This window comes from Melitaea cinxia, chromosome 15, assembly GCF_905220565.1.
Source record: "Melitaea cinxia chromosome 15, ilMelCinx1.1, whole genome shotgun sequence".
Taxonomy (NCBI): domain Eukaryota; kingdom Metazoa; phylum Arthropoda; class Insecta; order Lepidoptera; family Nymphalidae; genus Melitaea; species Melitaea cinxia.
In genome coordinates, this window is record NC_059408.1 from 4,280,796 (window position 1) to 4,297,023 (window position 16,228).

Consider the following 16,228-nt stretch of genomic DNA (forward strand, 5'->3'; position numbering starts at 1 on the left):
TTTTCAAGCAAAATTTATTACCTTTCCCTAAAAACGCGGTAAATATAACACAATTTACAACTAATTGATTAAGTTTGTTGTAAAGTTTTTTTTTCTACATTCAAAAATTTTTCGTCATGAAACAATAATTTATTTTGTATTTATGAATAATAAAATATAGCCCTTTCGTATTTTATATCCACGATTTCGAAGGATGTCTAACTTTGGTTATTTTAAGTTTAAACATGTAAAATGATACAATATTTCATATTGAGAAAAATAAAAATTTCTGTAATGCTTTATTCAGACTTTAGCCGGTTGAGGTTGAGCCTTATGTTGGTGAATGTTGAGCCAAGCGAATGAATGATAAAATCTCAGTCTCCAATTTTCGATCAAATATTATCTGTTCCAAATAGTTACATTTTCCATTCACATATTCGTTCAACTCAATATCCTTCATTGACCGGTCGACGTCCTTCTTTTGCGTCAGCTTCGTGTGTCGTGAAGGGGGTTTCTGACTACCCAGTTAAAAATGACTGAGACCTTAAAACTCCGGGGCACCCTCAGTGGTCACAATGGATGGGTTACCCAAATTGCTACCAATCCTAAATATCCGGACATGATTTTGTCATCTTCCCGAGGTAAAATTTATATTTATTAAAAATAGATATTCATGTTGCAACATAACCTTACTTCGGCATTTAATCCATTACCATCAATCGACGTGCTTTAATTTTTCGTGAAATTTTATTTTTGTTGTTTAGTTAACAGTATTTTTGTAAGAATATTGTAAATATTTGTATAATATGATGATAAACATTTTGCCACGCGATACCTGAGCGGCAAGCGGATATGGGTCTGATAATATCACATAATCAGTGCTTGTTAGATTTAATTAGACACAGTCTAACTATTTGCTGTTAATTTCAGACAAAACTCTTATTGTATGGAAATTGACTCGTGACGAAACTAACTACGGTGTGCCACAGAAGCGTCTATATGGACACTCTCACTTCATCTCTGATGTTGTCCTGTCCAGTGATGGAAACTACGCCCTGTCTGGTTCCTGGGACAAAACTCTTCGTCTCTGGGATCTCGCAGCCGGAAAAACTACCAGGCGTTTTGAAGACCATACTAAGGTGTGACAGAACTGTTTATTTTAGTAGGGTTAGTGCCGATGCGCGGCAGAAGATTATAGTTTTGTGCCTTTGCGAGGCAGAAGATTATAGTCTAAGCGTCTTTGCGAGGCAGAAGATAGTGCCTGTGCAAGGTCAAAGTGTGTATGTGCCTTTGCGAGGCAGAAGATTAGGTGCCGAATCATGAGATATGGCTGGTTTCAGTAAGTAGTGCATGTCGAATTCCTGTATGTTGCTCAATCTAGTATAAATATTCAATGGTTCAGTTAATAGTATTATTATTGAGCAATATCGATTTGATTTTATTACACATTTGATTTTTACTAGATACTTTTTTGCTTCTTATTATTAATTTAGTTTTTTTTTTGTTACTTATTTTTCTATAGAAATAAATATTACTCAAAAAGTATTTTTCATTAATATTTATATTATTGTATAGAAAATTAACTATTTAGGTAATACTTTACAATATACTAATATAAATTTAAATGTTACATAGGATGTCCTGTCCGTGGCATTCTCAGTTGACAATCGTCAGATTGTATCTGGCTCTCGGGACAAGACCATTAAACTATGGAACACTCTTGCTGAGTGCAAGTACACTATTCAAGACGATGGCCACACCGACTGGGTTTCATGCGTGCGTTTCTCACCAAACCACGCTAATCCAATTATTGTTTCTGCTGGTTGGGACCGTACTGTTAAGGTATTTTAATCATTTTATACTTACTAATTTTTACTTTGAAAAAACCCATAAAACCAATACATAACTTTGTCTTATGTTGTAGGTATGGCACTTGACCAACTGCAAGTTGAAGATCAACCACTTGGGTCACTCTGGATACTTAAACACAGTGACTGTCTCCCCTGATGGTTCTCTCTGTGCGTCTGGAGGCAAGGACATGAAGGCTATGCTTTGGGACCTCAATGATGGCAAGCACCTTCACACCCTGGACCACAATGACATTATCACATCTTTGTGCTTCTCGCCCAACAGATACTGGCTCTGTGCTGCATTTGGGCCCTCTATTAAGATTTGGGTAAGCTATAAGTTTCAGTCACACTCGAGTTACTTTTTCACATATAAGACTTAAGCTTTTAACAATATTTCTTTTTTTATAGGATCTGGAAAGCAAGGAAATGGTTGAAGAACTTAAGCCTGAAATTATTAACCAGACTCAGTCCACGAAAACTGATCCTCCACAGTGCCTCTCCCTGGCGTGGTCTACTGATGGTCAGACTCTCTTCGCTGGCTACTCCGACAATGTTATCAGAGTCTGGCAGGTTTCAGTCTCTGCTAGATAAGATATTTAAATTGACTATGGTTTCATTTATTTTTGTCCTAAGTAATAAAAAGTATAAAAATAAATGGAATTGACTGACTTCAAACGTTTTTTTATTATGATCTCCATGTACAGCTACTTATAAGGTACTCTAAAATGCAGTAATGTGTATCTGCAGTCTTTTTGTATATATTTTATTGAAATAAAGTATTTATTAAGGTGCTATTTTAATCTTTATTTCGTTTTTTATCCTTAACTTATCTTTATCCATATGTTATGTAAGATCAATCAGTTAATTCAACTGATGCAACACCTTGTCTACTACATATTAAACTGGCAGTAAACATGATAAACAAAACTTACTGTTGCAATAGGTATATGATATGAAATATGCACTATAATTAAGAAGGGATTCTATAAATAGTTCCAGCATACATATTCCCCACATGATTTGAGTATACAAATCCTAAACATTCACTAAAATGTTTACCTCAACCTACGATTAATTATTGCACAATATTGTAATGCAGTTTATTTAACACATCCTAAATTTAACATCTTAACCCTTTCCCAGCCGTCACCGTAATATCCCGTTCAATTTTAGAAGTAAAACTTCTTTACGCGCGCTTGACTTGGGGAGTACATAAGCTGGTGATACGTGACGAGAGCGTTACGAAAATTGTGATCGGACGAGACGAACGGAAGTTGAGTGGGAGATATAAGTTACATGGACCTAAAGTAGTTACTTCAATAGTGTGGTCTTAAGCACACTCGTATTTTCGATGTCCAATTCTTCGCTACATGAGAAAATATGTAGAAATTTGACCTTATTTATAATTTACAACAGTCCAACTTTAAGACAAAGGCACATCATTCTGATATATAAAAATTAAATCGAAATGCAGTAAGTACATAGGTAGTCAAATGAGGTGCTTTTATAAACCTGACACAGCGCCGAACCCGTAATTTTACGTGGGCTAGTGATGTGCTAGTAAAACTAAATTATAGAAACCTATGGTTTTGAATTATTAATTGGCGGGTCAGCCTTTCGTGTGGCGAACACATTAATTGGGCCCCCAACTGAGGTAGGGCACAGCAGGAATTTCCTGCTCAAAATATGGAGCAGCCCGACTGGGGTAGTACCTCGACCTTACAGAAGATCACAGCAAAATAATACTGTTTTCAAACAGTATTGTGTTCCTGTTGGTGAGTAAGGTGACCAGAGCTCCTGGGGGGGATTGAGGATTGGGTCGGCAACGCGCTTGCGATGCTTTTGGTGTTGCAGGTGTTTATAAGCTGCGGTAATCGCTTACCATTAGGTGAGCCGTACGCTTGTTTGCCGACCTAGTGACATAAAAAATAAAAAAAAATCTATGTACATTCATGTTGTAAAAAATCTTAATTTAATTATTTAAATTTTTTCTTTTATTTTAAAATTAAGAATGATAAGTACTTTTCGTGAATAAAACTGAGTATTATTATCAGTTGAAATAGAATAATTTACATATTATGTATGTTTAATCCTCATATGTAGGAAGGTACTTTGAAAATAAATTAGGCTTCTAGGGTTAATGACCTGTCATAAAAGTAACAAACCACAACCTTTATTTTAGTAGATGCAAAAAATATATAACAATATAATAACATATATAATACCTCAGTAAGTCTAAAGCATATTCATGTTTAATATTTTTTAAATAACGATAAATTAAATGTCTATAATAACAGGTAATAAGATTTTTATTTCTGGACACTACTTGAATTAACCAAAGTAATTCAAGACAACCTTCTTCACAGATATACTGGCTGGTATTAACAATTTGTTACATCTGTTATTTGTGCAATTCTATTATAAAAATATAAATGCAACAATTCTTTATCCTAAAAAAAAATTCTTATTACTGTCTTTTCTTAGAAGACATTTTTTACATGGGAATGAAAAATGCCTTCACGCAAAATGGCCCGTTTATCATCATCATCATCTATTGTACTTAAAATTGCTAGAAACATACTCAATATGTATATACTATTACGGCTGCTAACGTTAACCTGTATATGTTTTTGTTTGAAATGTGAATACTTAGTCCTATAAATTGTTTTGTTAAAAGTAGTGAATAAATAAATTATTATTATTATTATATTACGCATTTACAATTTAAATCAGCCTTATTAAAACATTTGATGTATAATAAATAATATGACATAAAATTAAACTTTTAGTAATACAATTTAATGAAAAATTTAAATAATGTGAATAAATAAAATAACTCAATCAGTTTAGCCTATTGCAGTCCATTGCTGGACATAGGCTACCCCAAGTTTGTGCTGGACATCCCCATTTTCTCCAAACCTCATCCAGTCTACACTAGCAATCTTGCATAGATAGTGTAATATTACTAAAAAAAGACAAATCTATGACTTACACATAAAGTTAGAACTTACTTTTTATACTAAAATAGTTTTGTTTTAGTAGAATTATATTACACTATAACAGTTTTATTAAAAATATGTACCTACATTGATTTTATACATTTTATATATCAAGTTTATGGATAGGAGGCATCAAAATAAATATTAGGTTCTAATATTTAATAAAATATATTTGTTGATTTATTAGTTACATAATGTAAAATAACATTTTTAGACACAAATCAGAGTAAATGATATTTTAAGCAAGTTTAACTGTGAATTATTTTAATATATTTGTATCAAAATATTATTATAATTCAAAGTTTACAGGTATTGCTTAATGTTAATAAATATAGATATTACAAAAAATTCATTTTGATTCAACCATTATTCTTAATAATAGAATACCTTATATTATATTATTTGTGCAATGTTTAAAATAGAGCTTAAGAAATAAATATATTGTATATGGTTATAACATTTTTAAACCAATTTACCCTGTGCATCTAAGAGATGAGACTCATTGCTTATTACTTTAGGTCCATCACCAACTTTGGTATAAATTACATATTTCATTAAGTCCTTTTGGAGTGGGTTCATTGGAAAGTCCTTAAGAACATCTGTCATATTTGTTTCAGGAGCCTTTAAGCCTTTGACGAATTCATTACTAGATGTAGGGAACATGTGTTTTATTAGAGAAAGTACTTCTGGCACATCTTTTTCTAACAAATATAAACATGCATTAGGTCCTGCATCGAAAGTATAGGCTACTTTCAAATCTCCACTAATTTCGTTATATTTATGAACTATTTCAACAATTTTATGAGAAACATCGGTCATGTAAACACATGGAGGATATGTATCAAGGCAAACGGCGTGGAATTGGTTGCTATCTTTCATTGTTATCTCAGCAAATTTAGCAAAGTTTTTCTCTCTTATAGCTTCACAGATGTCTTCGACTCTTTTTGGTACAGAATATTCAACCCTGTATTTGAGAAGATCTGATGTTTCCACCGAACAAGTCATTCCTTTAGATGAACTTATAAGCTTCTTTGTATCTGCCACGACAAGTATTAGAACTCTCATTTCCTTCCAATGTGAAGAATTAGCTACTTGGGATGCTATTGAATCACTTCCATCTGGATTCACACCAGCGTGCCATCTTACAAAGCCTCCGTAGACGCTTCTACAAGCACTTCCAGAACCCATTCGGGCAATTTTGCTGATATCAGTCTGAATTTTATATAATTTAGCTAAAGCAGCCACTAAACAAGCATACCCAGCTGCTGAAGATGCTAAGCCTGCAGCAGTAGGGAAATTATTTACGGAGCAAATACGTACATTCCATGTTAGAAAGTCATCAGTGACACTTTTTTGACTTCTTGCAATTGCTTTTATTTCGTTCAAACAATTGTGTAAACGTTGATTGGAAAATGTCGCCTGGACTCCATTAAGCCATATTTCATTTTCTGAGATATCAGGTCGGGCGCAAACAGAAGTCTTGGCACACATAACACTCGTATCTAAAGTGCCACTAACGGAATCATTTAACGGTAAAATTAATTTCTCATCACGTTTTCCCCAATATTTAATCACTGCTATATTAACGGGAGCTATTACGGTAACAATATCACTCATATTGAAAGTAAGAAATAATTGTACACTTTAAAAATCTAGATTATTTGTTTATAATCATTCAAGCTATTCAAATTCAAAAATAATGCTAGTTACCGCACATCGCACAAGTGCCACCTATTAATGACAATGACAAATGACAAGTGACAATGAGCAATGAGCTATGACTGTGAACTGTCTGTTATTCATAATTATAGATTTATGCAACAAAAGAGTAAAAAAATTAATATTCATGAATCATGGTTGTTCAAATGTTGTAAGTAAACGATGTAGGTACTCATAAAAGTTCAAGTTTGTATCGACAGAATAAAGTATGTTATCAGCATCTAAAATGATATTGTACTTTAAGTATATTGTTATGGTAATTAACGAACGTAAACAACTTATTATTAGGACAAAATGTTACAATGTACGTTTATTTCCTATCATTAAAACATATTTAGTTAAAATTTTACGACGAAAAAGTAAAACTATATTCAGTTTTACGATATTATCTCATATATATAATCAATGTCTACTTTCTATACATTTTTTTTCTGAAAAGTATAGTGATTAATATGGATCTAAAGGGAACTGCAAACGTCGCACAGAAAGAGACGATTACAATAACAAAAGCGATATGTTTCCGAGATTGTCGAATAATAGCAAAGGAATAATAGATTCATATTGGTTTGAACTTTGAAGTCACAAAGAGATAATGCTGGGTTGCCTTACAAATCGACAACACTTTAGTCACATGCACGTTGAAATCAAGATAATTTTCATACACATGGAGGTGCAGAGAGTTTTTCGACTTTATTTAATGAAATATCAAACGATGTAACGTAAATATATTAATTTTTCATTTCAGTCAGTTTAAAAGCCTACATTGCAGCATTTTAAATAATATAAATTAATGGGATATATGATATATATTAACTATTAACTATAAGACAAATAAGTTGTAACTACTAGGGACACCGTCATGAAAATTGATGACCCGGTTTATATTAAATATATCAAATCAATATTTGAGTAAAATACATAAATCTTTCCTTTATTATCTAGTATCAAACTGGATCCTATTTACTACAGTAATGTTAAATTTTAGTTGATTTATTAAATAAGTTGTTTATGAGAAAAATTACCTATGATTTTTATCTTGCAACATCATAAGAAAATTTCACGATTTTTTTAAAATAAATATGAATAATAAACACACAAATATTACAAAATAAACGAATTATTACTAAACAAAATAATTTTGACCATGAGAGGGGGACAATAGTGTTGTCAGATAATAACAAGCATTTTTTTTGTGTGAAACATCAACGCTGCCATTTTCGTTTTGTGGCACGGTTAAAGCGGCAGACTTAGTGAAACATATTAAATATCATTTATTTATTTGTATTATAAGTGCTCGAAGTTAACACTATAGTGTCCGTATAAAAGTGAAAATTGTATGAAACTCTTATGAAAGTGGAATATTATAACAAGTAATTGTTGACTTCCTTGGGTGGATCGGGTAAGTACATCTTGCATCAATATTTCGTTTATTTCTCGTAAAAGTACACATTTTTATAGACTAATTAAGTGAATAGTGTAAAAGTTTCTTTTACCACATGTCCTGTAATTCAAATATTGATTAATTATTGAAGATATGACATGGTTAGCAATGTTCTAAGGAAATGGGCGTTGTGATTCTAAGGGATTTTAGTATCGTCACACACTTCCTAATGAATTCAATGATGTTGTTTTGCGGTGTAGATAAATATTACCAATTAATTGATTTATTCAATAATTCTGTTAATGTTTTGTATATGTAATTGACTGAATATACAGGCCAAATTGTGTTTAATCAAAATTGATAGTGTAAAAAGGTGCTATTGTTATTACATTTTTTACATTTAGATTTTATTTTGTATCTTGTAAGACAAATTATATCAAATACAGAACTTATAACTAAGTTCTTTTAGTTATATGAATGTTATAATTGATCATAAATCACGAAAGCTTCTAAATAATACCGAATAAAGCTGAAATTTGGTTTTTGTATATAGTCATAAAATACTTTCTTACAAATTTCCTTTTTTTTTTTACAATAAAATCAAGGTCTATCAAAATTTGATAATATTGCAGCTTTCTCTTAGTTCCGAGTACTTAAATGTAAATATAGAAAATTATACAATTTACTTAGGGCTTTTCTTACTATAACATATTAGTTACTAGCGACCCGCCCTGGCTTCGCAGGGGTGCAATGCTGATACTAAATATAAAATTAATATTTGCAATGGAAGTGCATTTATTTACATCACATTAGAAACCTCTAAAACTATCAGTGTTGCTCTAGTATATTATGCATGTATTATACATATAAACTTTCCTCTGGAATCACTCTATGTACTAAAAGAAAACCGCATCAAAATCTGTTACATAGTTTTAAAGATCTTCTAGATGAAGATCTCGTTAAATACTCGAAAAAAAAAAAATGTTTTTCATATTATATTGCTATTGAAATGTGCTGTGATCTTAGTACTCCTTCAAGCGAATAATACATCAAATAAATAAAAATATTTATCACAGCACCATCTCTAAAATACAGAAAAATACAAATTTAGTAATTAAAGAGTTTGCATATAGACCCTTTTTTATTGGAATTTAATTTAAGGCCAACTTAATATATTGCTAAATACAAAATTATAATATTTTGTTAGCTAATACAATTATTTTATTAAATAATGTTTATATTAAATCATAGGATTTGCAAAATTTTGGTCCTTCAACTAAAAATGATATCAAGGTTTGATGATTTCATCAACTTCAGACATACTATGTGTGACTATTCTTATGACTAATCTAAATAAGTAGAAAATTGTAATTTTGTTTGTAACTTTTTATCAAACTATACTTTCTAGTTTTTATACTGCATTTGAAACAATATAGAAGCTATTATCTTGCATTTAATAATTGTTTAACTAAATTAATAAAAAGTCAATTAACTTGAAAGTAAAAGAATTGTGAAGTCGATAATTTAGTTAAACATCAAATTGTAACTTTCACACATTAAAATAATTCTTATTTGGGAACGGTATAGACGTATGTTTGCATAATTATTGTATAACATAAAATTTTATATGAAAGCTTAACATGTTGTGTAATGTTTAGGTAGATGAATAAATTAACAATAACATTGATCTTAAAGTAATATCATGAAATAGTCATGAGAGAAATTTGTTGATATTTTTTACTTTAATCTATTAAAATTGTTAGGTTTTAAGGTTTCATCAAATTTAACTGTGATTATCAGTTTTATTAATTTATCGTAGAATTGGATATTACAAACACAAATAAAGTTTGCTTTTGAAGATGTGTCTGATGTTACAAAAGAATGTAGATGTATTTCTAATACAAATCAAATAGTGACAAAAAAAGGAAATTTAACTTTTTCAAAAATATATGTTATAAAATGTACCTCAGTAGAACAAGAGCATTTCAAGTAGGAAATAAATCATATAGAACTGAAATAGATAGAAATATATATGTACATTGTAGTATGGTTCATAATGTATGGAAATGTTAAGCACTCAATTAGTCACATTATTATTTTAAGTAATTTACATAAATTAGATTTGTATACAAATCAATTTATCAATTGTTTCATAATTCTGTTAAGGCCAGACGATGTGTCATCATTTAATGTCAAATTCTTCGACAATTTATATTTAAATTATTATTTGGAGACATAAGTAGCCTTTACTAAACACCATTTAGGGCCTAGCTGTTGCAACATAACATACAGCTGTAATATATACCACAAAAACAATAAATTTTTTCAGTATTGGCCTTGTGCTATTCCAGATTATACTAATTCTTGTATAAAATTTTATCCCGAACCATTTAAATTTCTGCTGTGATTTTGCTTGCATTTCTCATAGTATAATTTATATAGTGTTGGGTGCCTGAGCTTTAGTGAAATGTTTCAATGTGCAATATGATTTAGGTGTGTCGAAACACCTATATAAGTGTTCGGTAATAGACTGAACAAATAGAAAGATGTAATAAGTTGTGTGAATTTTTAGTGAACAATTAATTTCAAATTGTAAAAGGGTGTGTTTATGAATCATCCCAACAAATTATTCTATAGGGGTGAGGGGATTTGACGTTAATAGCAAGCATTTTAAAGTTTAAATTCATTATAAAGCAAAAACCTGTTCCTTTCCCCCCTTTCAATGAATGTCTTTTGTTTTCAATGCCGTTTGTTTATTTTGTTTGTTTATAAAATTGTGCATTCAATGCTAAGTGCATTCATTATAAAAGAACTGCATGTATGCTTTTATAATTACATTCATTTTGATTGATTATTTGCTGTCTATAGTATGATAATAGCTGAAATACCACATGAATTTTTATATTATAATCAATATACATATAATAGGAATATAATGTTTGTGCACGCTAATCTCAGAACCGGCTTATCTGATTTAGAAGCGGTTTTCCCTAATGCATTGTGGCAAGCTTCATTAACATTTAGTGTTTGGGCTAAGATCTAGACTAGGTAAAACCGAATTAGAAAAACCGAATTATGGGGTTTTTGGGTGTGGAGGGTGGAGGGTGTAGGGGAATCTATACAAGGTAACACTGTCACACCTCAAAACCCCATGGTTATGGAGATATCCATGGTTAAAGTTTTGAGGTTAGAAGAAGAATTTAAAGCTATTATAATACCTTTGAGCTCGTACTGTTTGCATTGTGTGACAAATCGACACTTTTAAACAAAATAACGCGTCAGACATAATATTCTAATAAGATTAGTAACATTGCGTGCTAGAATATAGGTTTAGAAATTCGAAAAATACCCAAAACCGAATCGGAGCACCCCACTGTCCACGTGGTCTTGGTCTGTCGTACCCCTAGAGTGTTTTTTTTGTGCCGCTGAGGCGCGGAGGGAGGGCAGCCCTCGCACGCAAAGGCGGAAGGGCTGCACTTCCCGCAGCGCCGGAGCCAAGCATTCCTCTAACTTTCGAAATTCTTCTAACCTCAAAACTTTAACCATGGATATCTCCATAACCACGGGGTTCTGAGGTGTGACAGTGGTACCAGGGGTAGCGTTCCCCACCCTCTCCCCCCCTTCCCCCCACGGTCCCGAAATTCAGTTTTACCTAATCTAAAGCTTTACCACTGTTTGTTTCATGTCAATCTGTTCATAAATAAATAAAGTTATGCCAATTTAAAGAATCATTTTAAACATGTAAATACCCAAACGCCGGTTTTATAATCCAAAATAAACCAAAAGATATATCTAAAAAATGCTGTCCAAAGTCACTGTTCCACGTGGACGAAGTCGTGGGCACAGCTAGTTATTAACAAGTCACAGGCATTTTAGATCTAGTAAATAGTCTTCAACTAGGTTAACCATCTTAATAGCTTTGCTAAGTAAAATTACGAAATAATTATAATATTAGTAAGATAAAAGGACAGTATCACAACCTAATTTTAACAAATTATTCAAAATGGATACATACCTATCTAAAAAAAAATTGTCCAGTGGAAGTAGTAATTTAAAGTTGTTTAAGTTGTAAAACTACTTTGTGCCTTAACCCCTGGTTGGTTTGGGTTGATTTTGGCTGATTTTTGGACACAGTTATACATTATAATTGGTATTATATGTGGTTTAATATAGTGCCTCTCGTTTGTATCGTGTTGTTTGAATATACAAAACCCAAATAGCCATTTGTGCTACTTGAAATACTTATGTGTCTAGCTAGGTATATCGTGCATGCGAGAGAAAACATATCGAATAAAATTAGTACGCCAATTAAAACTACGAGACATTACGGTTATAAAATGCGATCGTTTGCTAATTAGTTGCGTGTCTATCGATTGTTTTTGTTTAAAAAATTTTGATACAGCACATAGGACGATGAAATTAGTTCTAAGCATTTTGTTCTAGTTTATTGGTGTAGGCCGTAGGGGCTGATTAAAATTCGACTATTTAATATATTTGCTGCGAATCACTGAAGTTCGTATTCTGCAAAAATAATGTAAATGTATGTGGTATGGTTCTAAATAGAACTTCGTTTTTTAATACGATTCCTTTGGCACCATTTGGGTACAGAACTTTAAAAACATTTTCTTATGACTAAAAAAATGCAGGTAAATTTCGCAACGTTCGGCGCAGTGTTGAAACTTAGTTTGCAACAAATCAATTTTTACAAGGATGTGCACTGCATTATGCGATAAAAGTATTTCAAAACATATATTCAACGTAAATATTTATTTAATTACTCAAACAATTACGATATTGTAGAGTCGTAATTAAGTAATTTATAGTTTCAATCGTATCGTGTCGAGTTAAAGCGGTCATATCTCGAAGGAAATGAATCTATACGTGTGTTTCGCACGTAATAAAAGACATGGCCATTCGATTATCGGATGAAGGCAACGAAAGTTATAATCTCTAATGTCGGTCAGTTAGTCTACACAGCGCAGAAAAATATAGCGCAAAGCGTAGAAAATGACCCACATTTTATCAAAGATTGTTCTATATTGGACAGTTTAAATTTATTGAATACCAAGTTGGCGTATAAATGAATAAGATTTAAAGCTTTAAACTGTCTAATGGAATTGTTTTATATCCAAAAAAAAAAACAAAACATGATAAGCTTTTGGTGAAAATATTAGCATCGAATTATCATTGACTATCTGAATGTTTTTTGCACATTTAAGATTAGTATTGTTAAGTTTACATAGTATAAGAAAGATGTATCTGCCATTCCACAAGAATATTCATAGTCAAAATATTAGTATCAAATCTTTAATGTATTATCGATTTTTTAATATCCTTTAAAATAAATATTATTTGTACATTGAACCACTGATGCAACGGATGTACAAATTTATTCCGCCCACATGTGTATCAGCGTTGTCATTGACTGTAAGTGTTAGTACATTATAGTACATAACCGTAATTAAGGTACATTATTAAATATTAATTCGTTATTAAAACCTTGTGTTTACGTAATCAAATGTTTTATCTTTATTGACTGTTAGGTTAGTTGCCTGTTAAGGTATACAAGTTACGTGTAAATAAATCAATATCGGTAAGTGTAAATAAGCTATGAATTAAAAATAAAGTTACGACAAAGATACATTTTATTAGTCTTAAACAAGTGACTGATACGCAAATAAAATGCGTATATTAAAATTATACGAAACATAATAATACAATTACCAACAACAAAAATGATACTGTTTACTAGTCGTCGTTTTTTTCCGTAATAAAAAACAAATTATTAACTAATTGGTTTTTTTTTTTGGGTAAAGTATCATAATTATGGAACCAATGTTTTTTTTTGTTAACCTTGTAAGAGAGATAAACGTCGCAATATACCTAGATAACTTTAGTTACTAAACGCAAGTCGGGATTACTTATATTAAGAGGTTGGAAAATTAAACAGCAACGCATTTTTAAATATGTTGTCATCAGCTACATAAAACTCTTACGTAAGCTCGAGAGAGTCCTTTGCAGACTGAAGTCGCCTGCGGCTGAGTCGCCCGTCTTAATAGTCGTTGTTTTTGTATAGATGCTACTATTCAAGTACAACTTTAAATGCGAAAGTAAAAATCAGTGATTATTAACCATTTACTGTTGACAGACCATTTGATTAAATGTGTGACTGATCAACAGTAGTCCACTTACCACCAGTTAAGAACCACTGAAGATGTTTGAAACTCTTGGGGTTGTACTGTTGGGTCTCGAATAAATCTTGGCACAAAAATAGGTTATGGCATAGAAGAGCACACATCTCTTTTTAACGAAAAAATAAAACACGATTCTAATAGGATAATCATCCAAACGAAGATTTGTGCTGAAATTAGTATTCAGTAAATTGAAGAATGGTTGGTCATTTATTTTTATTGACTAAAATGAAACTACAAGCTAACTTGTTATTACTTTTCTGGGCGTCAAACTTTGTTACTTGTCATCACAAGTGTTGTTATTATCTAATGTGGGTCTTATTATTAGTATACAGTGTTTAGGAATCCTAATTTTATGAGTTTTATTAACCTATTAGTACACATTCACACACAGGCCTCCACAAGTTCACACCAAAAATAGCGTGAACTCATGCGTTTTGCCCACAATCACCACGCTGGGCAGGCGGGTTGGTGACCGCAGGGCTGGCTTTGTCGCACCGAAGACTGCTGCCCGTTTTCGGCCTATGTATTTTAAAGCTAGCAGTTGAATGGATATCCCGCCATCGGTCGGCTTTTTAAGTTACAAGGTGGTAGTGGAACTGTGTTATCCCTTAGTCGCCTCTTACGACAGTCACGGGAAGAGAGGGGGTGTCTATATTCTTTGCTACCGTAACCACACCCTATTGGTACTCAGTAATGTATTGCTTCAGTTCTGGATTAGTCCTACAAATATATTCACAGATTTTACCTTCATATTAGTATACGAACTAAATACGGCGTTTAAAGTATCGGTCGATAGAAAGTCCATAGGCCTTAGTCTGCAGCCGGGCCCTTAAAGTTTCTCCGAACAAAACTGCAGTCGCCTAAGCTAATTGGTAGTTTTTAGTGTTATTTCAAATCGATAAATAGTTTTGGGAGATGCGTGTGAAACGTAGTGTGAAGAATCACGTCCGCCATCGAAAAGGGAGGATCCTCCACCAGACGGGTGTTGTGTCTGGCGGGCTAACGCCCCGACGGTTGTTGTCGGGATCTTGTATATATACTTAATGACTTTGAAAACTCTGATAGCGCGATGTAGCATACGTCAGTTTTTCTCTAATTACGTAGTTTCATAGTCGTTCGTATTTCGCGTGATAGATGTCGCCACATCACTCCCCTCCGAGACCGGAGGTCGATATCAGGTTAAATCGTCCATTCATCTTGTGATGCTTGCCGGGCCAGTAGAGTGTTCCAGTGAGTCGGAACCAGATGCCGCATAGTTCACGGTGAGTCGGAACTGTCTGCGGTGATGCTGCATATGCTCCAGTGAGTCGGAGTGGTGCAGTGCTGCGTAGTGGCTGCTGCTGCGTCGACCAGGAGAGAAGTGCATCTCTGCTTGCTGACCGGCCGAAGTGCAGTATGCTGTGCCAAAGTCGCTGAGAAGGCTGTAGGTGATGACCAGGAATGCGCGTCCGCTGCATGCTGGTGGTCAGGATACCCGCAGTAGCCGTAAATGCTGGTTGGCTGAAGTCGTAGATGCGTAATGCTACTCGCTGCTCGAAAGCTTGAGGAAGTGATGATGACGTCACGATGACGTAGCTTGCGAAGGCTGCGCTGATGATCACGTCGGGGTCACCAGTTTGGATGATGGTATAGTTTGAATCACGTCGGGGTCACCAGTTTAGTAGTGAGAGGAACGTGGTGTGAAGAATCACGTCCGCCCTCGCAAAGGGAGGATCCTCCACCAGACGGGTGTTGTGTCTGGCGGGCTAACGCCCCGACGGTTGTTGTCGGGATCTTGTATATATACTTAATGACTTTGAAAACTCTGATAGCGCGATGTAGCATACGTCAGTTTTTCTCTAATTACGTAGTTTCATAGTCGTTCGTATTTCGCGTGATAGATGTCGCCACATAGTTATGAAGTGAAAGTACTTTTTAAAACTAGTAATACTCGTAGTATTGCAGCCGCCGGCAATTCTCGTTATGATGAATATTAAATATAACAATAAACACTTCAGATTTTTTTTTTCTTCATACATTTTATGATGTAAGTGATTATTTCACGATGTACATAAGCTATTTTCTAAGTGTTTTTAAATGTACATAAATATCAGAACAAGTTCCGTT

At 32.9% G+C, this 16,228-nt stretch overlaps 2 protein-coding genes across 2 annotated transcripts; one reads left to right on the top strand and one right to left on the bottom strand.

Moving 5' to 3' along the window:
* Positions 1 to 439: 439 nt before the first annotated feature.
* LOC123660720 (guanine nucleotide-binding protein subunit beta-like protein) lies at positions 440 to 2,623 on the top strand. The gene is made up of 5 exons (XM_045595767.1): positions 440 to 620; positions 910 to 1,118; positions 1,615 to 1,821; positions 1,904 to 2,155; positions 2,238 to 2,623. The coding sequence occupies exons 1-5, from the start codon at positions 512 to 514 to the stop codon at positions 2,418 to 2,420; spliced, it is 960 nt and encodes a 319-aa protein (XP_045451723.1). The 5' UTR covers positions 440 to 511; the 3' UTR covers positions 2,421 to 2,623.
* Positions 2,624 to 5,116: 2,493 nt separating this feature from the next.
* LOC123660535 (diphosphomevalonate decarboxylase) lies at positions 5,117 to 6,445 on the bottom strand. Its single transcript, XM_045595592.1, has one exon. The coding sequence runs from the start codon at positions 6,443 to 6,445 to the stop codon at positions 5,291 to 5,293; it is 1,155 nt and encodes a 384-aa protein (XP_045451548.1). The 3' UTR covers positions 5,117 to 5,290.
* Between the last annotated feature and the right edge of the window lie 9,783 nt (positions 6,446 to 16,228).

Bases quoted from the DNA above. Each gene is read 5' to 3' on its own strand.
- LOC123660720 (XM_045595767.1), top strand. From the start codon at position 512: ATGACTGAGACCTTAAAACTCCGGGGCACCCTCAGTGGTCACAATGGA. The intron at 1,119-1,614 runs GTGTGACAGAAC...AATGTTACATAG, and splicing joins GTTTTGAAGACCATACTAAG to GATGTCCTGTCCGTGGCATT. The intron at 2,156-2,237 runs GTAAGCTATAAG...CTTTTTTTATAG, and splicing joins GGCCCTCTATTAAGATTTGG to GATCTGGAAAGCAAGGAAAT.
- LOC123660535 (XM_045595592.1), bottom strand. From the start codon at position 6,445: ATGAGTGATATTGTTACCGTAATAGCTCCCGTTAATATAGCAGTGATT.